The sequence below is a fragment of the Daldinia vernicosa genome (assembly GCF_022497035.1).
Source record: "Daldinia vernicosa strain CBS 139.73 unplaced genomic scaffold F5Y00scaffold_10, whole genome shotgun sequence".
Lineage (NCBI taxonomy): Eukaryota > Fungi > Ascomycota > Sordariomycetes > Xylariales > Hypoxylaceae > Daldinia > Daldinia vernicosa.
Window position 1 is genome coordinate 398,779 of NW_025953926.1, and position 26,769 is coordinate 425,547.

The 26,769-nt window shown below is 49.5% G+C and overlaps 9 protein-coding genes across 9 annotated transcripts; 6 read left to right on the top strand and 3 right to left on the bottom strand.

The window, feature by feature from the left end:
• Positions 1-120: 120 nt before the first annotated feature.
• F5Y00DRAFT_229875 (uncharacterized protein) lies at positions 121-2,524 on the top strand. Its single transcript, XM_048006834.1, has 5 exons — positions 121-296; positions 366-1,516; positions 1,574-1,835; positions 1,886-2,097; positions 2,153-2,524. The coding sequence occupies exons 1-5, from the start codon at positions 269-271 to the stop codon at positions 2,177-2,179; spliced, it is 1,680 nt and encodes a 559-aa protein (XP_047867429.1). The 5' UTR covers positions 121-268; the 3' UTR covers positions 2,180-2,524.
• A 370-nt stretch (positions 2,525-2,894) lies between these two features.
• Positions 2,895-3,930, top strand: F5Y00DRAFT_229878 (heme oxygenase-like protein). The gene has a single exon (XM_048006835.1). It carries the CDS (start codon positions 3,003-3,005, stop codon positions 3,795-3,797), a length of 795 nt encoding a protein of 264 aa, XP_047867430.1. The 5' UTR covers positions 2,895-3,002; the 3' UTR covers positions 3,798-3,930.
• A 215-nt stretch (positions 3,931-4,145) lies between these two features.
• F5Y00DRAFT_267703 (Mad3/BUB1 homology region 1-domain-containing protein) lies at positions 4,146-8,650 on the top strand. Its single transcript, XM_048012111.1, has 3 exons — positions 4,146-5,437; positions 5,530-5,932; positions 6,011-8,650. The coding sequence occupies exons 1-3, from the start codon at positions 4,442-4,444 to the stop codon at positions 8,140-8,142; spliced, it is 3,531 nt and encodes a 1,176-aa protein (XP_047867431.1). The 5' UTR covers positions 4,146-4,441; the 3' UTR covers positions 8,143-8,650.
• F5Y00DRAFT_10917 (AP endonuclease) lies at positions 8,414-10,673 on the bottom strand. The gene is made up of 3 exons (XM_048003894.1): positions 9,863-10,673; positions 9,296-9,798; positions 8,414-9,216 (listed from the first exon to the last, which is right to left on the bottom strand). The coding sequence occupies exons 1-3, from the start codon at positions 10,233-10,235 to the stop codon at positions 8,686-8,688; spliced, it is 1,407 nt and encodes a 468-aa protein (XP_047867432.1). The 5' UTR covers positions 10,236-10,673; the 3' UTR covers positions 8,414-8,685.
• A 2,064-nt stretch (positions 10,674-12,737) lies between these two features.
• F5Y00DRAFT_259507 (MFS general substrate transporter) lies at positions 12,738-15,064 on the top strand (the record flags this gene model as incomplete). The annotated part of the gene is made up of 5 exons (XM_048010889.1): positions 12,738-13,265; positions 13,339-13,483; positions 13,553-14,029; positions 14,084-14,235; positions 14,291-15,064. 5 exons carry the CDS (start codon positions 12,738-12,740, stop codon positions 15,062-15,064), a joined length of 2,076 nt encoding a protein of 691 aa, XP_047867433.1.
• A 425-nt stretch (positions 15,065-15,489) lies between these two features.
• F5Y00DRAFT_267705 (DRMBL-domain-containing protein) lies at positions 15,490-18,283 on the top strand (the record flags this gene model as incomplete). The annotated part of the gene is made up of 1 exon (XM_048012112.1): positions 15,490-18,283. Exon 1 carries the CDS (start codon positions 15,653-15,655, stop codon positions 18,281-18,283), a length of 2,631 nt encoding a protein of 876 aa, XP_047867434.1. The 5' UTR covers positions 15,490-15,652.
• Positions 18,284-18,508: 225 nt separating this feature from the next.
• F5Y00DRAFT_229901 (U6 snRNA-associated Sm-like protein LSm2) lies at positions 18,509-20,012 on the bottom strand. Its single transcript, XM_048006836.1, has 4 exons — positions 19,909-20,012; positions 19,367-19,514; positions 19,176-19,278; positions 18,509-19,005 (listed from the first exon to the last, which is right to left on the bottom strand). Exons 1-4 carry the CDS (start codon positions 19,920-19,922, stop codon positions 18,974-18,976), a joined length of 297 nt encoding a protein of 98 aa, XP_047867435.1. The 5' UTR covers positions 19,923-20,012; the 3' UTR covers positions 18,509-18,973.
• A 128-nt stretch (positions 20,013-20,140) lies between these two features.
• Positions 20,141-20,636, top strand: F5Y00DRAFT_11030 (uncharacterized protein). Its single transcript, XM_048003901.1, has one exon. The coding sequence runs from the start codon at positions 20,279-20,281 to the stop codon at positions 20,552-20,554; it is 276 nt and encodes a 91-aa protein (XP_047867436.1). The 5' UTR covers positions 20,141-20,278; the 3' UTR covers positions 20,555-20,636.
• Positions 20,637-21,046: 410 nt separating this feature from the next.
• On the bottom strand, positions 21,047-22,508 carry F5Y00DRAFT_11019 (CCAAT-binding transcription factor (CBF-B/NF-YA) subunit B-domain-containing protein). The gene has a single exon (XM_048003898.1). The coding sequence runs from the start codon at positions 22,050-22,052 to the stop codon at positions 21,108-21,110; it is 945 nt and encodes a 314-aa protein (XP_047867437.1). The 5' UTR covers positions 22,053-22,508; the 3' UTR covers positions 21,047-21,107.
• Between the last annotated feature and the right edge of the window lie 4,261 nt (positions 22,509-26,769).

The window sequence follows — 26,769 nt, forward strand, 5'->3', positions numbered from 1 at the left end:
CCTATTATCTGCTAAATCTATGACCACTAAGCCTAATACGGATTAGTCACACATACTGCGCTCCACTCTGGGCCAGCCAAAATTTCTATTTTCCAGCCGCGCTGCAGCTCCACTGTCAACAGCTTCATCCTACCGCCATGCAATTACAGCTCGACATTTCTTTCAATTCCCCTGCCTTGTTTTGTCGCCCTTTTCATTCCCGATTAAGAATTATTCATCTCCTATTTATCTCGAACTGCATACACACATAGGAGACTAAGTCGATACTATGAACGGCGACAGCTATTCTTCTCGAGGTAAGGAGTGACTATCTCGATTTTCTACTGTTACAATTGAAGGGAAGCTGATAGAATCATTAAATTTAGACGCCCGTCACGGCTCGTCTCGGGATTATCCTCGCGATGACCGCCGAGACCGAGGTGATCGACGAGACCGAAGACGAAGTAGATCGCCCCGTCGGTCGCATCGTGATGCTAGGGATGAGGATGCGTATGCTTCTAGTCGAAGCCATCGAGACCGCGAGCGCGAAGATCGATACGGAGGTGGCCGAGATCGTAGAGACCGAGAATGGGATCGCGACCGGGGCTCGAGGAGAGACAGTCGTCGCGAGGAAGCTGCTCGACCTCCTCGACGCGACCGCGATTTGTTCGAAGAGAGGCGTGGCGGCGGCGGCGGCGCTGGTGGTGATAGACGGGATCGCGAAAGGATTGATCGGATGCGAGATGAAGACCTCTTCGCCCAGAATCGACGAGGGCGTAGTCCGACACCGCCACCTAAGAAGCGGGAGCCGACGCCAGATCTGACCGATATTGTTCCTGTTCTAGAGCGCAAGCGACGTATGACACAGTGGGATATCAAACCCCCCGGCTACGAGAATGTCACTGCTGAACAAGCTAAGCTATCCGGAATGTTCCCTCTCCCCGGAGCGCCTAGACAACAACCCATGGATCCTACGAAGCTACAGGCTTTTATGAATCAACCAGGTGGAACGGTGAACAGCGCGGCATTGAAACCAGGCAATTCCCGACAGAGCAAGAGACTTATCGCCTACAATATTCCTCCGGGTTCGACCGAGGAGAGTATCATGGGCTTCTTCAACCTTCAGTTAAACGGCCTCAATGTTGTCGAGAGCACCGATCCCTGTGTTCTATGCCAAATATCCAAGGATCAGTCATTCGCCCTTCTTGAATTTAGACACGCTTCTGAAGCTACTGTTGCTCTTGCTCTCGATGGTATCTCGATGGAGCCAGAGGATGCTACGAATGGTTCGGTTAATGGGAGCGGGCATGGCTTAAAAATACAACGACCGAAGGACTACATTGTGCCTGCCGTTGTTGAAGAGACCCCGTATAAACCTGGTGTCGTTTCTAACGTCGTCGTTGATACCCCCAATAAGATTAGCATCACAAACTTGCCCCCTTATCTCAACGAAGAGCAAGTTATGGAGCTTCTGACCTCATTTGGCGAGCTTAAAGCGTTGGCCTTGGTCAAGGATACGGGAACGGAAGAATCTCGCGTAAGTCATGCACGATGTGCAAAATTACTTGGGCTTTTGAAGACTGACATTCAGTAGGGCATCGCATTCTGCGAATTTGTGGATCCTGCCGCGACGGACATCGCGATTCAGGGTCTAAATAATATGCTTATCGGCGACAAGAATCTCAAAGTGCGAAAAGCTAGCATAGGGATCACCCAAGTAGCTGGTGTTGAGATGGGTGTCAACGCCATGTCTATGCTCGCAGGCACCACTGCCAACGACTCAGAGGAGACTCGGGTGCTGCAGTTACTCAACATGGTGACCCCAGAGGAATTAATGGACAACGACGATTATCAAGGTAAATGCCTCGCTCCATTTTGTATATCTGAGCGTGCTAATTTTAAACAGAAATATGCGAGGATGTCCAAGAGGAATGTTCCAAATTTGGCCGTGTGCTGGATATTAAAGTACCGCGACCTACTGGTGGTAGTCGACAATCCGCGGGAGTTGGGAAGATTTACGTCAAATATGATACGACTGAGTCGGCGAAGAATGCTCTGCGAGCCCTCGCAGGCCGAAAATTTGCTGACCGTACAGTCGTAACGACGTATTTCCCAGAGGTAATCGCCCCCTTTTCTCTAAGACAATTAGTCAGCTCTAACTTATGATATATAGGAGAATTTTGAAGTAGGAGCATGGTAATGGCGGAAAAGGGGCTTGTGCTGCCCTTTTACCCTTGGGTGTAGTGACTTGATATATCGAGAATACAACCCATGGGTAGGTCAGATTTGAGGTATCGCAGAAATCCATAGGTTGCGAACTGTACAACAACAGACGTGCGCGAAGGGAGTAGTGCACTAATCAGGTGAATTTACAAGCACTATCGGCCTTAAGGCTGATACACGTGTTAATCATTCATTAGAACGATAACAATAATAATCGTTACGAGTCATGGGCTGAAATGTGAAGTTATAGAGTAGCTACTATACCTAGATGTGGGTAGATGTGCTTAGAACGGATGATTTGCTAGCTATTTTAAATCCCGCCATCCTAATTATGGCAATGATTTACTTATAGATTATGCTCGGCAATGTCATAAATTCGTGCTAACTTGTTTTTGTATTTTGAACGAGTCATTCTCCTGGAGTATATGATTGATAAGGTTGTTATATTCTATACACCTCTACTGGGTTCGACGAATGCCTTCAAAGTGGCCTAGAGATCTGAATAGAGGCTCTCATCTATATAATATAAGCCAATAAACCTGTAAACCATGATTCTGCCGAATATCAACGGTTTCTTCAATGGAACGTTAGCGTAGAATGATTGCACTTTTACGTAACCTTTACTGTTTGAACCAATGTATTGTAGGTAGGTAGGCTTCTGAACAGTTGCACGCAGAGTGCTATATAAAAGCGTCTATCCCTAATCTAGTTATTGCTTAAAATTATTTTACTCAAGTCTTTTACCTTTTAGGTTTTAAATATTTAGCGAAGTAAACGTATTAAAGCCACGCTAAATCATCATGGCTAAACTACCTATATCAGAATATCTGCTTTCGAGCCCTGAGGTAGGCGATCTTTATGAACGAGCTACGCAATCCCAGTTTCTCAGCCTTGCTGGTGAGGGCCAGCTTCCCCCAGACGTGCTCTGTCAGTGGCTATCTCAAGATCGGCTCTATGCTCAGGCTTATATCCGCTTTGCGGGAGGACTGATATCCCGCGTTGAGCTACCAACCAAGATCGACGGACAGGAAACCTCGAAGACGCTACAATGGCGAATATTGTCGTTATTGCAGACTGCTATGTTAGGAGTCACGAGGGAACTAAATTTTTTCGAAGAGACTGCCAAGAAATATGGGTTGGACCTCGAAGCTCTCGGACCTGTGGCGGAAGGAGATAATCTATCACATAAGTCGGCTGCATTCGGACCTAATAAGGTGACCAAGGACTACATCAACCTGTTCGACTCCTTCTCTGCGAGACCTAACGCAGATTTATCCAAGACTCTCTTGGATGGGCTGGTGGTACTTTGGACTACGGAGAAGGCTTACCTTGACTCTTGGACATACGCAAAGCAACAGGCTTCGGCGAATGCAGACACGAAGGAGGATCTCGACGGCGGGGCTTTAAGAAAGGAGTTCATCCCTAACTGGACCTCCGAGGAGTTCCAAGCTTTTGTGAAGGAGTGTCAGGAGTGCCTGGATGCTTATGCAGCTAGTCAGGATGAGGATCCGGAAGAAGTCATCGCCGCAGGCTCCATGGCAATCTTCAAGAAAGTCTTGGTGCTGGAAGAGTCGTTCTGGCCGATGGTGGCTTGAAGACTATACTGCTGAGGGGAGTGGTTTGAGTTGGAGAGATGAAGTTATCTAGAGAGAAACTGTTACCAAAACTTGTATATTGATGTGTGGTTGGTGTAGTTGGAAGGTTGGGGCCGAAAGTCTTGCACATTTAAGCTTGGCAAAGCGACGTGCGAGCAGAAAGAGACTGCACGGCCTTATTTAAGTAATAGTGGCTGCAGTCGCTATAAATATAGTGGTAAGCCACCTGAATTCAGTGGACAGGCCACTATCCGACCTTCAGCTTAGCGTGTGGCTGATATAGTATTAATAAGTTAAAAGACGTACGAAAATCGATGCCAAGATTTGGACATGTGCAAGACTTTTGGCCCCAACCTTCGTACCTAGGTACCTAGCGAATTCCACCGTTCGCTTAATTTAATTACCGGGATAAACCCCATATTTTATCGTTGTCAGAGCAACGATGGCATTTAACCTTGCAATCAAAACAGTCAACAAGCGATAAGGAATAACTCTAATTGATCTATTTATTAGATTGATTACTCCACGCCATCGTCTTCGCGGGTTGATCTTCTCAAATTTGTACAACATCGAATAATACTAACGACACAGGTTCTTACAACTGAGGCTCGCCATTATCGCCATTTTCTAATCTCAGTACCAAAATGGCCGCCGGCGATCTCATCGACTTTGATATAATCGAGGGGCAGAAGGAAAATATTCAATCCTTGCCCGGGGGACGGTCGGCAAGGAAGCTTGTTGAAGCCTTTTCGCCTTCCCCTTTACAGCCTTTACACAAACTTTCGACACCCACACCGTCGGATACCAAGAACATCAACGATTGCATCAGGGCCGAGTACGAGGCTGAGATCGCAAACATTTCCGAGTCAGACGACCCTCTCGACGTCTTCGACCGATATGTTCGCTGGACTTTTGACGCATATCCATCAGCACAAGCCACGCCCCAATCACAACTACACACTCTATTGGAACGCGCTACCAAAACTTTCATTGGATCAGCCCAGTACAAGAATGATCCGAGGTATCTAAAGCTCTGGCTTCAATATATTAGATTCTTCTCCGACTCTCCCAGGGAAACTTATGTCTTCCTATCACGCCATAGCATTGGCGAAGGACTAGCCCTGTTCTACGAGGAATACGCTGCCTGGCTGGAGAGCGCAGGGCGCTGGGCGCAAGCTGAGGAAGTATATAAGCTGGGTATCGAGCGAGATGCGAGACCAGTACAGAGATTAGTTCGCAAATTTGGCGAATTTGAGCAGAGACGAGCAGCACAACCCGACGCGGGAAATGCCCCGTCGTCGCCAGCAATACCTACAGTCCGACCTGCACTAGTAGCCAAGATTGACCCCTTCGCTGCTCCGGCACGGCCAGCCGACCCTCAAGCCCCGAGACCAAACATGGGTGTCGGCGGTCAATCTTCAAAGCCTGCAAAGACTAAGCTCACAATATTCTTAGATGCTGATGCTGAGCCTAGCGCAATGTCAAAGATGGGAGAGGGCTCCAAGGGGTGGGATACGATAGGATCATTGGGGGACCGTAAGAAGGAAAATATGGTGGAGGCTAAGCCTTGGGCGGGAGAAACGTTGACGACGCAGGTGAAGAAGAGCAATGGTCCGAAGATGGCTATATTTCGGGATCCTGTAAGTTAAAACTTCCATCCCTATGCGGCAATGCCTATTTGTTGATGGAAACAGGACTAATTTGTGGCGATTGTGCGATTGTGTATATTTAGTCTTTGTCTAGAATAGCAGACTCTCATATTGTCATTGCCCCGTCTAAGCATCAAGTAATCGTGAACCCTCAAAGCGGGAAAAGAGAGCGTGTCTTTGTTAACCTAGATGCTGTTTATCCAACTCCGGAGGAACCCGGAACCGAACTTTCTTTCGAAGAACTTTGGGCCGCGAATCAGGGTTGGCTCGATGTGTCCTGGGAGGACGACAGCTTTGCAGACGAACTACAAGAACCGATTATTGGGCAAGGCTCGGAAGTAGATATGCTCAGTAACCAGGTCGCAGAGAAATTAGTAGTTCACCAAGATGTAGTAGAGCTGGACGAGAACGGGGCAATCAAGGAAAGCTCACGGCCTGCAAAAAGCAAAAAGAAGAAAGTGATGGAGTATAACGAGACCCAAATCAGTCAGTTCATCCCGCACCTACCCAAGAATCTCTCTCTACTCTATCAATCAAATAACAAAATCGCTAATTCCTTCGCAGTCAAAGCAAAGCTGGACTCACCTTCAGGACCAAAAATAAAGAAGAAGAAAAACAACGGTGCAAATTCCGAGCCTACTATGACGATGCACACTAGGGCGGCAACTGATGATATTTATGATATCTTCAACGCTCCTCTCAAGCCTGCTCAAGAGGAGGAAGCCGAGGAGAGCGAAGAGGAAGAATACACGACAGACGACGATTATACTAGTGGTGGAGAGAGCGTCAATACTACTAGACGGATTTCGACCAGTGAGGCTGGTGATGACGATGAGATACCTGATGACAAGAGCGTGAGCGAATGGTCTGAGTTTACGGTGCAGAAGCACGTCCCGAAATTAGACGGCAGGAGCGATAATGAGGAGGAGGACGAAGGAGAGCAAAGCGACTCAGAGATGTCGGACCTTATTGACACCAAGGATCCTCGAGAGGACGATGCTGGCACACCAGAGGACTCTCCTCCAAGGACAAGATTCATTCCTATACCACCTGAAGATTACGAGGCACCTACACGGCCGTATAGGGACCCGGCCGAGGTGGCTAACAACCGCCTCCCGTTCATGACACCTATCACGGAACGCACAGAATCTTCTCTTGGCCTAGTTACGGGAGCAAAACCGCGTTATGACGGTACGAAGACTCCCAGCGGCGATATCGACTTACCGGAGGAGGATGAAGATGAGGATGGGGAAGACGACGAAGACTTCGAGCCGTTGAGTAGTCCTCTGCGGGAAGTTCTTAGTGAGCGTCGATCTCCCCCCAAGGTCGCTCAACCTCTTCTTAAAAAGCTCAAGACAACGACAACTGCAACCCCTCTTAACCAAGGGAAGGCAAAGGAGGTGCAGAAGGGACCAATTATTAAGGAACCCATGTGCAACCCTGTTGATACGGCTATTCGAGAGGAAATCCTTACGCATATGCGCCCATCGCTGAGCTCGTATTCTGGATTCTATGATCATCGGACCGAGCGATGCGATAAGGGTGCCGAAATCCGCAAGTTCGTCAAAGCCGTAGCAAAGTCGGGAGGCAAGAGAGATAGCGAAAAGACCGGCACTATTCACACTCCGGTCGTCCTCGAGTTTCCCGAAATCATGGGCGAGTATACCGTGAAGCGGGAGTTGGGCGCTGGCGCATTCGCACCTGTCTATCTCGTCGAGAACTCGTCGCCGGAAGATGACGAAAACGACGAAAACGCCCCCGTCGCCATGGGTAAAGGCGTTTTCGCCACATCCCGCCGCGCTACCCTCGAGGCTCTGAAGATGGAGCACCCGCCTACGGCTTGGGAATTCCACATGATGCGGCTCTCAGCTGCACGCTTAGGCCCGCACCACCGCGCTACAGCGTCCATCTCGGCCGCGCACGAGCTACACCTATATCAAGACGAGGGATTCCTATTCTTACCGTTCCACCAACACGGCACCCTCCTCGACGTAGTCAACTTCTTCTGCGAGGCGTCCAAAGGCCCCATGGACGAGCCCCTCGCCATGTTCTTCAGCATCGAGCTCCTGCGCACCGTCGAAGCCCTGCACTCGAAGCAAATCATGCACGGCGACCTCAAGCCCGACAACTGCCTGCTCCGCCTCGACGACACCGCCCCGCCCTCGGGCCCCTGGCGAGCAGACGGGTCGGCGGGCTGGGCCGCGCGCGGCGTGGTGCTGATCGATTTCGGGCGCGGCATCGACATGCGCGCGTTCGAGCCGGACGTGCAGTTCGTGGCGGACTGGCGCGCGGACCAGCACGACTGCGCCGAGGTGCGCGAGGGCCGCCCGTGGACCTGGCAGCTCGACTACCACGGCCTAGCGGGGACGATCCACACGCTGCTCTTCGGCAAGTACATCGAGACGGTGCGCGCGGACTCGGGCGAGCGCGGACTGTCCGCGGCGCGCAGGTACAAGGTGCGCGAGCCGCTCAAGAGGTACTGGCAGACGGACATCTGGGCCGAGTGCTTCGACCTGCTGCTCAACCCGGGGGCGCACGTCGAGGCGGAGGAGGCGCGGCGGATGCCGGTCGCGAGGGGAATGAGGAGGGTCAGGGAGCGCATGGAGAAGTGGTTGGAAGGGAACTGCGAGAAGGGCGTCGGGTTGAGGGGGTTGATGGCTAGGGTGGAGGCTATGGCGAGGAGTCGGCGGCATTGATTGACTGACTCACTTGACTGTTTGAGTTGGTGGTTGGTTTTTTTCTCCCTTTTTATTTTTATTTTATACGTATTAGAAGGGATGAAGGATGGAGAATGGAGAATGGAGGACGGAGGAGCGACGATGAGTATTGTTAACGCTTGCACGACGACTTTGCATCATCATCACTAGGCGTTACTGGATTCCATTTCCATTTCCGTTTCCGGAGCGCGGATGGAAGGGCGGCGGCAGCGGTTATATTCCCACTTTTATGATATTTGGTTGGGATCGGAGCGCATGGCACTTTATACGATACGGAATGGTATGAAATGGTAGCGGATAGAATCGGTTCGGTTCTTATTGAACTAACTGCCTACCTATCCTACTTCTCATACCACCGCGTTGCGTTGCGCGTAGAATTAGGTACTTGTTTTACATGCTTACATACCATACCCCCCCAATACGCCTTGCAATTTTCTAGATCAATACAATAATGTTCCTTACAAAGAGTGTCCAGACCCTACCTAGCCTAGTATAACCGAGACAAACATCTTGACGCTTCATTCATTCGGACTCTTCGTCCGAAGCCGCGGCTTTTTTCTTGCCTCGCTTCTTGGGGGCGGCCTTTTTGGGGGCTGCCTTTTTCGCATCCTTGGCGCTCTTGCGATCGACCTGATCTTGGATCTTGCTACGCTCGCTGGCGCCCTCGGCTTGGAGCCGGTTGTCGAGAGCCTTGAACTCGTCGCTCTCGGGGTCCATGCCGATGAGGCTTTCGAGCAGCTTGATCTCGTCGGCCCAGACCTGCTTGTCCTCGACGGACTTGCCGTCGGGGCCCTTGCGGTCGATAGGGGTCTCGAGGACCATGGGCATGCCTTGGAAGGCGGCGTGGTTCATGACGTTGTGGAAGGCGCGCAGGCCGAGGAAGCCGGTGCCGATGTTGGCGTGTACGTCGCGGTGGGAGGCGAAGGGCGCTTTGGAGTCGTTGATGTGGAAGGCCTTGAGGTACTCGGCGCCGACGATGCTGTTGAATTTGGACATGGTGTCTTCGAAGGCTTCTGGGGCGCGGAGGTCGTAACCTGCGGCGAAGGCGTGGCACTGCGGTGTCTGACGTTAGCCCTGTGCCTGAATTCGGGCGAATACCTGTTTAATAGGGGTGATATGGGAAGATTCCTACCGTATCTATACAAACTCCAACACGACTCTTATCCTCTACGAGTTCGATAATATCTCGCAGGTCTTCGAACTTGGAACCAATGACGTTGCCCTGTCCAGCCATATTCTCCAACACGGTTATAACGGTGCTCGTCGCCTTGTGTGCCTTGTTCAGCTGCGTCGCTATCCTGCCGATAGCCGCAGATCTAGAATCGCCATTGGTATTTCCCGGGTGGAAGTTATACAGCTTGATGCCAAGCGACTCGCAGCGTTGCAGGTCGTCTAGAAACGAGCTATACGCTTGATCGGCCTTCTCCTTCTCCGCCTGGGCTAGATTCACGAGATAAGAGCCGTGCGGAAGGCAATGCTTGTGGACTTCAAACTTGTGCTGCTTGGACAGGGATCGGAACCCGTCGACAGCTTCGGGCGCTATGGGAGGGTTGGCCCATTTGCGCTGGGACTTGAGGAATAGGGCGAAGGCGTTGGCGCCGATGTGGACGGCGTTGTTGACGGAGTTGTGCACACCTTTGGGGGATAGATGTGAGCTTGGAATGAGATATGATAGTTAAGAGCTTGAGTTGTCACAAACCTCCCGCGCTACTGACGTGTGCACCAATGTACATAGACTTCTTAAGAGTGTCGATTATGGTGCGCTTGGCGAGGGCCATTAGATCTTCAGTATTTGCCTTGGCGGCAGTCTTGGGCTTCTTCCCGTCTTTGGGTTTCTCGGCGACAGGCTCGTCCTCGGCCTGGTCCTCTTCTTCGTCTTCGATCTTATCTGCCTTTCGTTTCTTGGAGGACTTGGGTTCCTCGACAGCAGCAGATGATTCGTCCTTATCGTCTTCTTCGGCGATTTTGGATTTTATAGCCTTGGCTTTTGATGTCCCGTTAGCAGGGGCGCTGATATTGGCGGTAGTATCAGCAATGACTTTCTTAAGCCGAGATGACTGGCGAGGAGGCATCGTTGTATATGAATTTGTTGATTTTACAGGTATAAATCAAGGTGAGCGGACATGTGTAGGTGCAAATATCTCTTATGTTCTTGTAAAATCACGACGTGCAGATAGGGGATGAGCGGAAGTGTACCGTATAAGCTATCTAATCTGTTACATACCGAGATTACATACCGAGATTTGGGGTCTGACAGCGCGTCTGATCGCGAAATGTGGTGACCCGTGTTCACGTGCTGTCAATTCAATCTTAGAAACTCGGAATTCTTTTCTATAACTAGTTGATCTTTATCGATAAGCCACTTTACCCAAACAGCGAGACAACCAACTCTGCCACTTCGATGTTGCACCTCCAAAATACATATAGAACTATAATGCATGTATTCCGTAGTTAACAGTAAATTCTAAAGCAAATTCTAGAACCACAAGCTGACGCCTCAATATCCCCGGTAAACGGATTGAGAATACCGATTATCAATTGCAACTAATAAGAGGTAAGCTTAGCAATGCTCATATCACCAGTTCTTGTCAGTTGTCACATTGAACTTTGAGATGTCGTATGAGGAAAAAAGGAACTATGAAGAAAAAGCAACGAGAGCACGCCCGCAACCCACGCAACCCACGCCTCAACTTATCTTATCGTCGGAGACATCCGTATCAACAACCGCCTCTTTTTCAGCTTCTCAATTAGGCTATCTGCTTATGTACTGTGCTATTCGTCCTAGGTATTCATCAATAAGCTGCCTACTGCACAGTATATAGTATATACGAAGTAGCACCCAAGTGAGAGAGACCCCACTATGTAAGGGCTAATGTTGTTCTGGTTCCCATGCCGTGACATATTCCAAACTGTCATAAACGAATATATCTCGGCGCACAGCATATATAGCTAACTGCGGTTGCGACAGAAATTGCAAGAGATCACACGACCACTTGCGAATTCGGGTAAAGTCCCTTCTGGTCGAGACTGTTGAGGTGTATTGCCTAGAAAAATGGTTGCTCGCCTAGCAACTTGGCGATGTTTCTTGCAGCCAAGCAGCCTACGTGCAGCGCCGAGGAAAAGCTTAGGTAGCTTAAGCAACACATACATACCTAGCATAGTACACTCACACGTTTGTCAAGACAGGTTGAGAGTGAGAAAACTATTTTTGACCAACCACCTCTCGGTACTACTATGTAGGTTTGTTACTAGAACCGGAGGGGGCTCGGCTTAGTGCTTTCCTCGGCAGGTCCAGCGCATTCGGTCACCGTCACCCTCTTGGATTACCCTTGTCCATAACGTCAAGAGTAAACTTCGGCCCGCCTATACCCCTGGCTATATCTCGTGTACCAAACAGGCCTATTTTCTAAGCGCTGGTACTTGTCCCCGTCGGGAGGATATCGCCTTCCTTAGCGTCTTGCAGGGACCTCTGCCGAATCATCTGGCTTAGGAAAGAAACGTGGTCCAATTCTCGCTTTTGATTGGTTCATCTATCGTCGCCTCCAGATCCAGAGATATCTTTCTCAAGCTAACATCTACATAGTAACTTGATAGTTCCTGAACTGCCTGAGCATCTTTTGCGAGGCGTAACTCGCTTCTTTTTAGCCCTTTTTACGTCAACGAATGAAAATCCCATCGCTATTTCAGCTGTCACTTTAGGATTACGCTCAACAATCACTTTCTATATTATGATTACACACGTGTGGTCTATTACGGGTCGGCATTGGATTGCTCTTGAAACTTGGTATGAGAAAAGAACCTACTATGATGGATTCTCTCCATCTATATCCTGTTTTTGTCGCTCGCGTGCCCACAGTTAAGTCGCTGACGCAGGCGATGGATGCAGCCCCATCGCCAAGAGGATGCTAGACAGGATGGTAGACCCGCATGGTACATAAAGAAGTTCGGTCCCCTATACGGAATACCTACAGCTTTGTGGGGGATTGCGAGGGATTGCAGCTTGCCAGTCAGAAGCCAAGCATCTCCATCGTGCCCCAGTACTACCTAGTCCGTACAGTCTACACTACCTAGTCTATCCAACTCTACCATGTAAGTCCACTGGTCTAATACTATTAATCTCTACCGAATCGTAACATCTCTGATCGATTGAAACACGACCCTTCGTGAGGAAGCTCGCCACGGTACCTCCGTAGCAATTTTTCTTGCTTAATAACTCGTCGTTCCTATTTTATATAACTGTGGGCTTGGCCCTTCTCCTCCCCCAAAAGTTATAAATTTTGCTTCTTCCATTTTTGCAACTGCACTATATTCGTGCTCAAGTTGCTTTTCCCGTACCTTGATACGTACATCTGGGGAAACGCCACACAGACTTCACTAACCTAGTCGCGTGCCTATTTTTACAGAACTTTTTTTCACTAATTCCCCTAAAGCCAAGACGACGCAACCTCATTACGCCAAGTTTATAACAAAAGCTTAATAGAATATACTTTACTAAGCGCCCAACACCTTCGGGATACCTCACCTCACTTGTCCTACTCTACTCCTTTCTTCTCCGCATTCCTATCCGTTAAGCCATGGCGAAATTTCTTCGCCGTCATCACGAACATGATCCCCCGATAGGAGAAATACCCGTGCCTCACGGACCCGAGACGGGTGACGAGCACCAGCACTACCCTCGAGGGGCTTCTACTAGCTACGCTACCGATTACGAGAGGCAAATCTTCTCGCATCTAACGCACCCTGACGACTCGTATACGACTGATGGCGTCTACTGGGCTGACTTACCCTTCTGGAAGCGCTGGTCTTTCGTTAGCAAGGTCGACCGAGCTGAAAGCGCCGAGGAAGCCAAAAATATCTGGGCCATGGTCAAAGAAGATCCTCTCAGCCCGGTCTCTTGGTACTTCCGGAACGCCATTTTACCCGGTGCCGGACTGGGCTTGGAAGGCTACGTTCTCTTCTCCATCGGAAATCTAGAGCCTCTCTTTGAGAGCGTGTGGGGAACCTGCTGGGGTAAGGCGGGTACTGAGTGTACTAAGAATTGGGTGGCCGCCGTGACCTACCTCGAGATTATTGGTATCATGGTCGGCCAAGTCTTTGTCGGGGTAAGATCTGTCTTTTCCACCAAATCCTCATGGACTGAAATAGGGGAATGTTACTAATAGCTTCTTTTTATAGATCATTGGCGATTGGGTTGGCCGCAGATGGGGTTTGATACAAGACGCCTTGGTTATGCTACTCGGTCTTCTCATGTTGACCGGATCTTGGGGTACGACACTCCAAGGTTGGGTTATCATGTACGCATGGTCCCTATTCGTTTACGGTAAGAATGCTCGAACCTGCAATTTGCGCGCCCTTTAGATATCGTGAGGGCTAACACGTGCGATACTAGGTATCGGAGTTGGTGGTGAATACCCCATCACAGCCACATCGTCCATGGAAAATGCTGTTACTGCCGGCAGATTGTCAACCAGAGATGATCGTCTCCACCGTGGTCGCAAAGTCACGATGGCATTTTTGATGCAAGGCTGGGGTCAATTTGTCAACCAAGTCGTACTCATCGTACTATTGGTGATTTTCAACCGCGGTTCCGGTAACCCTCCCTACTCCGCAACTGCTGCTCAGTACGCCTTCCGCTTGTCCTTTGCTTTCCCAGCTATCGGCACTTTGTGGTTGGCCTACTATCGTACTTGGAAAATGAAGTCTGCCAGCAAACAGTTGGAGGCGGCCAAGAAGAAGTCGAACGTGACGGGATACGATGTTCGATCTCTCAAGTTGACAATCGGTAACTTTGGCGGACGTCTACTAGCCACCGCCGGTGGGTGGTTTTGTAACGACGTGTTCTTCTATGGCAACAAGCTCTTCCAAAGTAAGTCCCCACGCCAACCTGACTCTTCGACTGCATAAGCTTACACGGCTTTAGGTCAATTTATCAAAGTTATCTCTGATAACCCAGAATCGATCATGACCACGTGGACATGGAACTTGGTCAACGTTGTCGTTTCGCTTGCTGGCTACTACGCTGCGTCCATGCTGATCGACAACAAAATGTATGGCAGGAAAACTATGCAACAGGTTAGTCTTATCCACTATTTCCCTGTCTTCGTATGTGCCACTAACATTTACCTAGGTTGGCTTCCTGATGTGTTTCGTCATGTTCGTGGTTCCGGCGTTTCATTACGACTACTACAGCAGTCCGGCCGGGATCCACGCTTTCCAGGCCATGTACTTCCTGTCGTCCTTCTTCAACCAGTTCGGGCCCAATTCGGTTACCTTCCTTGTCGCCGGAGAGGTCTTCCCCACTCAGATTCGAGCCAGCGCCCACGGGTTTTCGGCCATGATTGGAAAGGCCGGTGCTCTCTTGGCTTCCGTGCTATATAACTATATCGATACCCGAACCAAGTTCTACGTCGTTCCCTGGTTTGGTCTTGCTGGCATGCTCATCACGTTACTTTGGCTCCCCGATACGACCGGTCTTGATCTTAAGGAGCAGGAGCGCCGGTGGCAATATATCCTCGATGGCCGCGAGAACGAGTATCATGGCATTGCTATTCACCCTCAACATCTTTCGCTCTGGGAGAGATGGACTGGTGTCGGAAAGAACTATCACCCCGACTTGGACATGAAGGCCAAGATTAGGGACATGCGCGCGGACTGGGAAGAAAGAGAGGCCGCTAGAGCTGGTAGCGATTCGGAGTCTGCGGCCCCGCTTGAAGACGACGAGGACTACACTCACGAGATCTACAACTACTTCAAGGGTCACGCCCCTAGTAGTGTCAACTCGCTAAAGCATGAAAAAGGGGTAGACAGGTCGTTACCTTCCAATTCGAACGGCGCGCCCAGCGATACGATAGAAGAGCAAACTCTGAACGAAAAGAGCCCTAAGGATTCTTCGTCAAGCTAAATGGACGCACTTCGCTTTGAATTCGGGCAAATATTATGTATATAGTTAGAGTGGGCACTTCTCAGGTCAATGGTGGGATTGTGATGACATCCTCACGGAGTGAGGGCTGGATGAGACTAAGTATGATTTTCGATACCGTGGAATGATCGATAGCATGGCGTTATAGGCGAAAGTATTAATAACTATTCCCATTACATGATATATATATTTATCTTTATCAAATGTGTTATTCGATACTGTGAAATTATAATTATTCGCACTTATACACACTTAAAAGTATACCGAAGAGATCTGGGTTAATTATAGGTAGGTACCTTATTAGTAAGTGTAATTGTCAAGTGACAACGCGTAAATGAGTTCCTTCGGTCGCGTCAAAAGTGGGTGTCATTACTCGAGGGGTAACATTTCTTTTAGCACTTTTAGCACCTTTAATACCTACAATTGTCCCCCAAAGAAATCTACAATCTTGTCTATTTACCTAATAAATCTACCATGAATTTTTCACATTTCGAACTTGCGACGCTGTTACCGTAGACGAATTGGTGATATGTTCGATTGCGCAAAGTCTGCGCCAAATTATTCCTCGCAATGTCCGCCTTGACAAAGTCAATGACCCCTCGAAAGCAGTCGAAGCTAAACTTCGGCTCTGCAGCGAACGGCAAGGGTGGAAAGACGCCCATTGGGAAGAAAAAACCACCAGCAAATGGAAATATATTGAATTTCTTCCAAAAGGTTGAAGTAGAAGAACAGCTTTTCTGCGCCGGCCCTACGAATACGTCCGCTTCTATCCCCAACGTTGCGCCGCCGCCGCCTCCACCGAAGGTCGACGAGGATCTATTCGGAGATGAAGGCATATCCCAGGACATTGAAAAGGAGGCGAGATCTCCTAAACGGAGAAAACTAAGCCATGATGGAAACGAAACTCTACCACAAAACTCGGAGAGCACGCGGAGTGAAGAATCCGATCAAGCGAGGCCAACGGTATTAGAACGGACGGTTACAAAGCCAGCTCGAAGGAAGGTTCCATTTTTAATCGATTCCGATAGCGAAGACGATGATATAGAGTCCTCGCCATCGAAAGATACTACGGATATTGGGACAACTGCTGCCTCACCCGAAATAAAAAATGAAACCGCAGAATTGGATGTAGTCCCCGTACCGAACCTACCGGTGGACGAGAGTTGCCCGGAAACCCCAGATATTCCACCCCTTAATAAAGGAGAGTCTGTATATGAAGAATTTAAAGACCTTGAGGATGTAGAAGGGCTATTTGACGACGTTGAGGAGTATGCCGATGGCGAAGAATTCCGGGAAAGACGTTATATGGAAGAACAGGCGCGACTCGAAGCTGAAGAGGCAGGAAACTATACTTCCGATGGCGTCATGGGCGAATTTCAGGAGACCGAAGGAATCGTAGAATGCTGTCCGTTGTGTAATGCGAATCTGGCTGGTATTACTCCGGATCAGGCAACGGTCCACGTAAATGCTTGTCTAGATGGTAACCCGATACCTCTTCCGAAGCCGAAGCCGAAGCCGGAAATTCAGACGCCTTTAGAAACGGTAGATGCACCTCAGGTCAGCAAGCGGTTTGCCAAAGCCGCCGTGCCGCGGCCCGGTCAAGCCAACCCGATCAGTATCGGAAGCACGGCAAATAAACCTACTTCGGCTTTTAGCAAGCTGATGTCGGGACACGCCGAGGATGCGGCATGGGCTTCGGCCGCAGCTGCGGAACACGCGTCCCGCGGCAAACCTGCGTACAAACGAACATGTCCCTTCTACAAGATTATGCCCGGGTTCTCTATCTGTGTTGATGCCTTTCGATACGGTGCTGTGAAAGGCTGCAATGCCTACTTTCTAAGTCACTTTCATAGCGATCACTACATTGGCTTGACGGCTAATTGGTCCCACGGACCTATATACTGCAGTAAGGTCACGGGGAGTCTCGTGAAGAACCAACTTCGAACTGCGGCCAAGTGGGTAGTAGAGCTGGAGTTTGACGAGACCGTTGAAGTTCCGGGAACCGAGGGGGTAACAGTCACCATGATACCAGCCAACCATTGTCCGGGCAGTTCGTTGTTTCTTTTCGAAAAGACCATCGGGAAGGGGCCTAATCCAAGAAAGCAGCGGATCCTACACTGCGGCGACTTTCGGGCCTGCCCAGCACACGTCAACCATTCACTGCTAAAACCTGAGATAATCGATACCGTCTCTGGAAAAGTCAAACAGCAGAAGATCGACGTCTGCTACTTAGATACGACGTACCTCAACCCTCGCTACTCCTTCCCTCCACAAGACGACGTTATTTCAACCTGTGCCGAATTCTGCAAGTTGATATCTGGTGAGAACAGCGATGCAGCCGAAATTTTAGACACGTTAAAGCCAGAAAAAGGCAAAGTCAGCAAATTCTTCAAGAAGGAAGAAAAGAGCTCGTCGTCCGCCACCAAAGCAGAAAGCAGCCCTCAAAAGAACCGCCTCCTCGTCATCTGCGGCACCTACTCCATCGGCAAAGAGCGCATATGCAAGGCCATCGCGCAGACGCTAGGGACCAAGATTTTCGCGTCGCCAGCCAAGATCAAAATCTGCTCGCAGCTAGGCGACCCGGAGCTCGCGGCGCTCATGACGAGCGACCCGCTCGAAGCCCAGGTGCACATGCAGATGCTGACGGAGATAGGCGCCGAGACGCTGCAGGAGTACCTCGACGGGTACAAGCCGCACTTCTCGCGCATCGTCGGGTTCCGGCCTAGCGGTTGGAACTACCGACCCGCAGCGGGCGCTGCGAAAAACACCACCACCACTGCTACAAGCAACGCTAACACCTCCCCCGCCAGCGTGCCGACTACCGCGCTCCTGCACGGCCCGGCCTGGCGGCCGCGCTTCGGGCTGGGGGATCTCGCGGCGCAGCGCGGGAGCACGCGCGAGGCCATGTGCTTCGGGGTGCCGTACTCGGAGCACAGCAGCTTCCGCGAGCTGGCGCTGTTCCTGATGGCGCTGCGGGTGGAGAAGGTCGTGCCGACTGTGAACGTGGGGAGCGAGGCGGGGCGGAGGCGGATGAAGGGGTGGGTGGATAGGTGGCTTGGGGAGAGGAGGAAGGGGGGTGTTGTTAGGGTTTTGGAGGAGGGGGGAGGGGAGGGAAAGGAGAAGAGGGAGGAGAAGGGCATGGGGATGGGGGTTGGGCTTTGGGATGGAAGAGATGGGAAGGGGGGTGGTGTTTGGTGGTAGGTTAGTTGGTTGGTGGATAATATATGGATAGGTAGGTAGGTAGGTAGTCTGAAATATCGTTCGCCGTTTTGGGGTGCTGTTAGGATATTATGTGATTATTTATACATAACGATTCTCGATCGTTTATCAGTGCTTTGCAGCTTGGTGTACGTAGTGACTCACTGCCGCTGAAAAGGGTATCTATCTACCTACCTAGATGTTTAAGTGAGGCAAGACGAGGCAAGATATAAGCTAATTGTAGGTTAGATTAGGTTAGGTTAGGTAGTCGGTGCCCGAATATCGTTACTCTTGAGCACTTCAGGGGACTGACTAAGCTGGGATCGCGAGGCGGAATTGGAGGATTATAATTAATAGCCACATATTTATAATATCTTCATCCCTATCCGTGGTATCATAACGACACTAATTATTTCTTCCTTTTCCAGGTCTCCTAACGGCCTAGTTACCTGGTTCCGGTTTTTTTTCCTCCTTCATGCTGGAACCAGCGAAACAGTAGTACCTGTTTATTCCATTCCCCTGCGTCTTCTGTGCTACATACCTAGGTACGTATGTATGTAATGTCAAATAATACGCCTTCGGTCCCGCCTGTTGATATCGACAGCGGGGTTCTTGCTGCTAATTAACACGCATTATTACCGTCCCTTCTTCCCGACTAGGTAGGTAGTCCTAGATGCCCTGGACGGTATCTGCTCATTTCCCCTTACCGGCTTGCTGCGCGGCTTCTGTGAGGGTCGTTAGCCGTATGGTCTTTACTTATTGTTTACCCGCTAATCCACGGTGGGGGAAGAAGGGGAGGGGGTGGAGGCAAGCAAGTCTGACTTTTCAAATGTGATAATAGGAGAGAGACGGAATGGAATGGAATGAAGTAAGAAACCAAGGGGTAACTACAAACCTCTTCTCGTCGCGTCCTCTAGAAGCGGGACGTCTACGGCTGCGGCAGGGAGATGGACGTAGCGCACGACCGAGCCCCGGATGAAGACGTTCTTAACGGAGCTCTGTATTTATTATCGCCGGTAAGTCAGTAAAAGGCGAAAAACACACACACACACAATGCGCACCCCACCCGCCCCAGTTGGAACTCACCAGATGCGGGTACTTGATCTCCTCGACAACCTGTATATCATCCAGCTTGATATTGAGGTACTGGTCGACGCTTTTCAGCGTGCCTCGGATCTGGATGTCGTTCTTGAGCTCGACCGTAACCTCGTGGTCGATGAGCGTCTTGAAGAAACTGTTTATACGTGCTGGAGTCAGCCCATCCATTCATCCATTCATTCATTCTCTCTTCTCTCTTCTCTCCCGCGTTCCCCTCCTATATATCTCTCTCTCTCTTCCACCCTCTCTCCCGCCTCGAGTTCACGTGACGAAGCACGGGAAAGAGCAGCGCTTACTCACTCCCAAAGTACAATACGAAAACAGGAACAACAACAAGACCAGCTCCCCCCCGCCCAAGCGCAGTCGCGAGCTTCCAGCGCAACTACATCGCAAAATAGCAACCCCGGCATTTCAACACCGCTCCTACATCACACCCAACTTCGTAATGGAAAACGGGATATCTTCGGTCGGGGAACCTCGCTTTCTCAACCGCGGGATTAAGATAAAAATGATGTAATTTGAAAACGTACCTGAAGAATAACATCTTGACAATTTAATGAGTCCTCTAGGGTTGGACGGGAGTCTAAAAATCCGAATGCTACACCGTGGTTTGATGTGAATGCGATGCCCGACTTGTTTGATTTGCTCGACGTATCACTTCAAAGTCGCACCTCCAAGACATATAAATAAAAGTGGAGCAATGTCATATTTATGTCACGTGACTAAACTATCATTGAAAACCATTGCATTCCTTTTTTTATCGCCAACAATTCATTTTATCGCCAATTCCTACAAAAAAATTGATCTGATCTACAAATCAAATAAATCACCATGCACACTACATGAAAACAGACAAATTAAACTCGTAAAAGGCATTTTACGCATAACAATGTAACACACATGACCATATGGAAGTGTAAGTTATACTTCGTATTCCTTATGTCTCTGTCCCTATCATCCGGCGACGGATTACCATTGGAAATCTATGTCCATCCCGTCATCCCTGCGTGGGGGTCCAGGTTTCCAGCGAGATTCCTCTTTTTTTTTTTTTTCCAATCTTGGCAGGGTTTGACCATCATTTCTTGCTTTCTGTTTCTTTTTTCTTTTTTCCCTCTGCAGAGCTGTCTCTTGAAATCAACGCCACCCCATTTGCCTTGCACATCTTTGGTAGCCTGACCACTTATGTGCGTGTCCGAGCAAAAATACACTCCGCCCTAAATAGTAGACACGAACTAAATAAAAAGGGAAACTGAGAGAAGAAGTTGAAGGGAAAAATAAAAGCAACGGCAACCAGAGCTGGCGAATAAGGGGGTATCCATCCGTTTGTCTCATTTCATTCCATGCAATCTTCCTCCCGTTCAGACTTCCCGAGACCGTATCCTTCCCACCGAATGTGCCAAATATGCAATCGCATTAAAAAAAAAAGAAGGAATGAAAAATTATCGCGTGGGCGACGAAGAAACGGTTTAGGAAAATCGAGAGCGAGTGTCCTGACGCCCCCCCATTCATGTTCCACCGGTCAACTTTCGAAACCTGCAAGTCGCAGAGCATCTCGCATCGACCGGCCACTGAAACCAGTCCCATTCAACACTGTCCCCCCAAAATGACTCCCCTTACTATGCTCCCATCGCCCGGAACCGGATATGGAAAGGTATAGGTTAAAGAATCGAGTTTGTCGTAACGTCGTAACGGCTCACAAAGCAAAGTATCATGTGGCTTGAAGCTTCTTTCAGCTATCATCTTCGGCGTCATCGTCTTCATCATCATCGGGCGTCTCCGGCTGCGTCTTAGCTTTCTTATTCGGCGCCGTGGAATTGGAGTCCGACTTCCTCTTAGAACCGGCCTTGACAGGTGCCGTCTCGCCCACGCCGCCATCCTTGTCCTCGCCTGCGGACCTATTCTTCTCAATCTCGGCTACCTCTTCCGCAGTTAAGAATCGTCCACCGGGACCTCGAGGTCTTCGCATCGCGTGATTATGCCGAGACTCGTGAAGGTAAGGTTTCCTCCCTTTACTCGTCAGGCGCAATGCTTCTTCTAAGCGCTGCCGGGCCACTCTTCTCTTCAAGATGCGGTGGAATTGCTTGGCGTTGACATATAACGGGGATTCCTCTGCACCCGCAGCTATCTCGGGCGATTGAGGAGGAGGCATGGATTGTGTCGGCGGCATTGGGGGAGGTGCAACGGCGGAACGGCCGGCGGTATGGTTCATCATCGGCGCGCTCGGGACGCCAGGGCTGGTGACCTGGCTCAGACGTCGTCCGGGCAGTTGATTCACATTGTTCAGCTGCTGAGGTGATCGGGGGTCGCGCGAGTCTTTCTTCCCTCCGGGCGTCATCCTCGGCGAATTTTGAGGGAGGCTAGGATCCGATGGCATGTATGATGAATAGCCCGTTCCACCGGCAGCGGCAGCGGTCGCGGCCATGGCAGCCGCTTGGATCTGGGGTACCCCGTAGTGCATCCCCTGCTGGGGCACGCCATACTGAGTTTGGTACATGTTGTGTCCTTGTCCCGGCGTCGAGGTTTGGTGTTGCGACGGTAGGATTGGCGAAGTCTGAACGCCGTGTTGATGTATGCTGTGACTCGTCGGGGACGTGATGTTGTTCCCAGGACCAGAATTTGTGTAACCAGAATGCGCCGACTGTGGTGGTTGCTGGTATTGCGCGTAGTCCATCATTATCGGGGACAGATAACGCGCGGGGCGGCAGGGATTTTGCAATACCCAAACGTCGATGCCTCTTGCGATGCGAATCAGAGACGAGCGGGTAGGTCTAATAATAAAAATCCGTTGGCCACTTAGAAGATACTAGTGGTACAGGCTCTTTGCTGAGATGATGAAAACTAAGACCGTGCTCAAAGCTCGGCTTGGGTTGCCTGATGTCCTTGAGATAAAAGGCTGTAGGGTTGGCTACAGTTGGGCATACGCGTTGGGATAGCCCTTGATCACTTAGGTAGCCGCGAAGTAGGCTGGATGTGCATCCAATCTATTGGATATGCGCGGATGAGCTGGCAATGAATGATGTGGTAGGTGCACGCAGATGGTCGCACCAGAGCATATGCAAAGCGAATGTATCTCGCGGGGTGGGATCAGTGCTCCAGATCCTAACAAAGACGGAAACTCGACAACCACGTGAGAATCCGGGGGATACGTGAGCCGCTGTGAGGCTATCCAATTCAATGAGCCTATGATAATGGTTCTGCGGGAGCGGGTAGCCTAGCTAAACAGCTCAAGGTTGTTCTCAAGGCCTATTCGTAACGACCGTTTGGATGTGGAGATCTATCCAACCAAAGATATTAGACATTAGATTCGCCTTGTTAAGTATAAGGAAAGCTCGGATGATGGGAGGGGGGGTGGAGGGGGTGAGAAATCGTCCTTTTTTTTCGCGCTGGACCACCACTTGATGCGCTGGCATGCATGACGGAATATGCATAGACTGGGCCCCACCCTGTCGACCAGCTCACACAGAGCGACAGAAGATCCAACTCGCATTGCCCAGCAAGTGGCGCAAGGCAAAGGCTGCCCGATGCCAGACCTTGCGAGAAAGAGCCCGTCTTATGCCATAGGAGCTAGGCTATCCAAAGCTCTGAGATGTTGAAAATTCCAAGGCTGCATCATGGGCAATTGGCCAAGAAGCATATGCATTTCTCGAACACATGCAACGTACATATATGTAGCTCTTTTAGGAAGAGACAGTGGATTGCTAGCCACACCAAGGATAGAAAAAGGTGTGCGAGAGAAAAGGGACAAGAAGGAAAAGGAAAGGACCGAGACGAGTTACGCAACAATGAATGGTTGGTGCCTTGGGTGGAGGGGTTTGCGACTCGAAGAGGGTATATCCGATCGTCAAGCCTTACCTCAGTGGGAAAGAGACGGGATGGGTGTGGTTGCGGTGAGAATGGTGTGTGGATGTATCGTTGCAGACGGGCAGATGGGGATAAAGGGACAGGCGGCGTAAGTGTGCGAAATACATGAATATTGTATATTGTACATACCCTTTTTTGGCAGGTTCCCGAGTACTTGGGTTCAACCTACGCAGGGTGCCGGGCTGATGGGACCAGTCGCGCCTATGTCGCAAAAGGATGTTAGTAGATTAATTTCAGAGGGAGAAAATGAACGAGTAGCAATTATATGAATTGGACCGGAGCGATAATCGCTACTATGCTTAAGAGGGAATAATGAACAAGAATATTGTAGAACAGATACATCCGGGGAATGATGTAGCATTCTGGGGTAAGCTTGCGACAACGTAATATATGATCAAAAATAGCTGGGTGTAGCTATAATTACCGGGATTGTGGTAGCTCGGAGTTGTTTGTGTAGGAGGAAGCTGGCTAACACACGAGCCGGTGTGGAAGACGGTGTATGATGTAAGGTAGGTAGGTAGATAGGTAGGGTAAGTAGGTAGGGGCAACATACCAAGGGGAAAAGGGCGAGAAATTAATATCGCGCCTCAAGATCTCTCCACGTCCCGGGGAGGCTTTCAGAAGCGAGAGCTACGAAGGCAGTGATTGTATTCTGATTGAGCCGAGGAAATCTTAACAATTGTTGTCCGCAGATAGCATGAATCACCTGATGAGTAGGTAGGGCCAATGGCAATAATGAAGTTAGTTTTGTTGACAGTGATAGGCCTCTGTATCTATTCGCGAAGGGGTTAGTTATATAGCAGGCATTGAAGAGCTCGATGATTTGCTGGATCCGAGTGGGTTTCTTGTCGCCTTTTTTGCGCTGGAGCGCTTACTGGCTAGAATTGTTTCTTGGACATGCCCCGTTCGATATCGGCTTATAGATTTTAAGAAAAGGATAAGAAACCGCAAAGGGACACGGGAATTTGTCTCATTGCTTATGAGGACAAAGGGGGAGGGGATAGTAACCGGAGGAAACAATACGCGCCGTACCTTGAGGATGTCTTGCGACACTTTGTTCTAGCCGCAGTGTAAGTTGTATGTAAGTCGTATACAACACGACGGGCTTTGTGTATGTACACACACGAGGGCGGCCGGTTAGAATGAAAAGAGTATCAAGAGACTCTTGCGGTCGCGCGCATAAGAGTCTCTCTGCGCGTCAATCCGACAGCACTGCCTACAATAGGAGTATCAGAGTCGGCAGGCGGCTATGCAGACAGTCGCAGATAGTTGCAGACAAAGTTGATATATACCGACGTGTAGCGCGTCGCTCCTGGTTGGCTGTAATTTTTTGTGTTATATGCTCCAGTTTGTGCTTGTCTTTGTACCTGGATGCTGGATCTTTCAGGTGACCAGAAGAATATGACTGGACAGATAGGATGATGTGCGGAACCTATCAGCCCAGATAATGCGGAGCGGATAAATGTTGGACGGGATCAAGTATATAGGTAGGTAATAGAGTTATAAAACCAGGCAGCCAGGGCATTCAAAAGACTCGATTTGATTCGATGTTTTAGAAACAGACTTTCTGGGAGCTGTTTGGATGAAAAAAGACAGAGCGTGGGAAGGAAGGCCAATTGATTCGATGAATTTTTTAATAAGTGGTGGACCAAGAGGGGATTGATTGGTGAGAAATGGACAGAGGCAAGTAAAAAGTGAGGGAAAGCGAGCCCAGAGGGTCCCGACGTTTTAATGGGGCTGCATTTGTGACTAATCAGCTGCCTTGTTAAAATCTGCGTTGTGGGCCATTGTGGATCGGATGTGGATCACTTATTGCCCCGCTATTGTGCCAGCGTAGGGATAGACACACTGTGATTACAAGAACAGCCCTGTTACCGCTGAAAATTTCTGTGGCGCCTGGGGCTGAGGGTGATTCTCCTGGTTCCTCGCTTCCTTTGCTGCTTTTGGTTCCCTAGTCTTTTTGCAACGTTTTATTATTATTATTATTATTATTACATTGCCAAATGCGACTTATTTTCCTTTCATCACATCTGTACTATGCGTCAGTCGCGTTGTGATTGCAAGGTTTTAATATTTCCTCATATGATCTCAATGCACCATATAATTACGGCATACATATGAACATACCTAACCAACGGGACATTTTCTTATCTGTACTACATATGCTACATTACGTAGTGTAGTAATAAAAGAATAGAAAATAAAAAGACAAGACCTGGATACGGTGACAAATGCTTTCTTGTAAGCGTCGGAACCGGTGGCTGGGTCTTGTACGTACCTTAATGTCTCTCTCCAACAAAGAAGGAAAAAAAAAAAAAAAAAAAAAAAAAAAGCCCCCAGCCCCCTCCCCTCTGCGAGACCTTATCCTTACGTACTCCGCTTGACGTGTCAGCGGCTTATGTCAAGTTACATAGCACCAGAGAATCATGCTTGACAGGGATAGGCCAGTCTTTCCCAAGTCCTTTTCCAAAGTCCCCGCACAGAACTTCAGAACTTCACACTTGCATATTGCAGTGCATCTCTCTTATACGATACATACATACATAAATTAGGTACTTATCTCATATTATCTCATACAGCAGCACCAAGAGCTTAGCAAAGGTTAGGTACATTACCACGCACACTACCTCATTACACTACCTCATTATTCTACCTGCCTTACGAGTTACACTATTCCTGCAAATAGTGAGATTCAGCGGGGTTTGGCTAATCATGGTAACTTTCGGCTTTACCAAGAACCAAGGATAGATGCCGGTCGGTGGACACTTGGGCGGCAGACCAAACTGACCCAGGTCCTGGCAGCCTGGTGGACAAAAATACCCTCTTCCCTTCAGCCCTTTCATTATACATACGGAGCTCGGTAAACAAGTAAACATCGTCACCAGCAGTTAGTTGCTTAGTCGCTTCTACCAAATTATCTTTATCTTCAATTCAAACTCGGCGCCATAATGATGACCCTTACATCGAGGATTCTTACATTGAGGATTCCCGAGTCTATCCCCAGATCGGCGCCAGCATGGCAGATGATCATTGTGGCGTTTGGCGACAGTTGTTATTTATGCTAAGCATCCCGGCCTATATTATACTGTAGTGTATGTACGCTACATAGTATGTTGCAATATATATCCAGCCGTAAGACGAGGAAGAAACATGGCTCACGGACGACGCCCTAGACCACCGGAGCTCGAGCTCGAGCACCATTAAATCTAATAATAGGACACTCCTCCATTCAGCATCCACGTAACGCGCTATACGCATATCCATCGCATATCCATTCTCTGAGGGTTTAGTATAGCAAAAAACCAAGAAACCAAGAAACCGACAACGTTCTTGTTTATCTACCTAACTACGACTTCCAAAACTCCTACCTAGGTAGCTTTACACGTCACGGAGAAGCTGGGGCCGCCTAGCTCTGTTCGGAAGCAGTACATACCTACGAAAGGGATCTTAGGCCAGGCGGCTCCAACACTTATGCGCACTTTATCTGCATGTCAGCAATCACAGTGTGGAATTATGCCACATAAACGGAG

Bases quoted from the DNA above. Each gene is read 5' to 3' on its own strand.
- F5Y00DRAFT_229875 (XM_048006834.1), top strand. From the start codon at position 269: ATGAACGGCGACAGCTATTCTTCTCGAG. The intron at 297-365 runs GTAAGGAGTGAC...CATTAAATTTAG, and splicing joins CGACAGCTATTCTTCTCGAG to ACGCCCGTCACGGCTCGTCT. The intron at 1,517-1,573 runs GTAAGTCATGCA...GACATTCAGTAG, and splicing joins CGGGAACGGAAGAATCTCGC to GGCATCGCATTCTGCGAATT.
- F5Y00DRAFT_229878 (XM_048006835.1), top strand. From the start codon at position 3,003: ATGGCTAAACTACCTATATCAGAATATCTGCTTTCGAGCCCTGAGGTA.
- F5Y00DRAFT_267703 (XM_048012111.1), top strand. From the start codon at position 4,442: ATGGCCGCCGGCGATCTCATCGACTTTGATATAATCGAGGGGCAGAAG. The intron at 5,438-5,529 runs GTAAGTTAAAAC...GTGTATATTTAG, and splicing joins TGGCTATATTTCGGGATCCT to TCTTTGTCTAGAATAGCAGA. The intron at 5,933-6,010 runs GTCAGTTCATCC...ATTCCTTCGCAG, and splicing joins GTATAACGAGACCCAAATCA to TCAAAGCAAAGCTGGACTCA.
- F5Y00DRAFT_10917 (XM_048003894.1), bottom strand. From the start codon at position 10,235: ATGCCTCCTCGCCAGTCATCTCGGCTTAAGAAAGTCATTGCTGATACT. The intron at 9,799-9,862 runs GTTTGTGACAAC...TATCCCCCAAAG, and splicing joins ACACGTCAGTAGCGCGGGAG to GTGTGCACAACTCCGTCAAC. The intron at 9,217-9,295 runs GTAGGAATCTTC...CAGACACCGCAG, and splicing joins TTGGAGTTTGTATAGATACG to TGCCACGCCTTCGCCGCAGG.
- F5Y00DRAFT_229901 (XM_048006836.1), bottom strand. The intron at 19,279-19,366 runs GTGAGTTCCAAC...TAATAAATACAG, and splicing joins AGATCAAGTACCCGCATCTG to AGCTCCGTTAAGAACGTCTT. The intron at 19,006-19,175 runs GTTTGTAGTTAC...CGACCCTCACAG, and splicing joins AGAGGACGCGACGAGAAGAG to AAGCCGCGCAGCAAGCCGGT.
- F5Y00DRAFT_11030 (XM_048003901.1), top strand. From the start codon at position 20,279: ATGACCATATGGAAGTGTAAGTTATACTTCGTATTCCTTATGTCTCTG.
- F5Y00DRAFT_11019 (XM_048003898.1), bottom strand. From the start codon at position 22,052: ATGATGGACTACGCGCAATACCAGCAACCACCACAGTCGGCGCATTCT.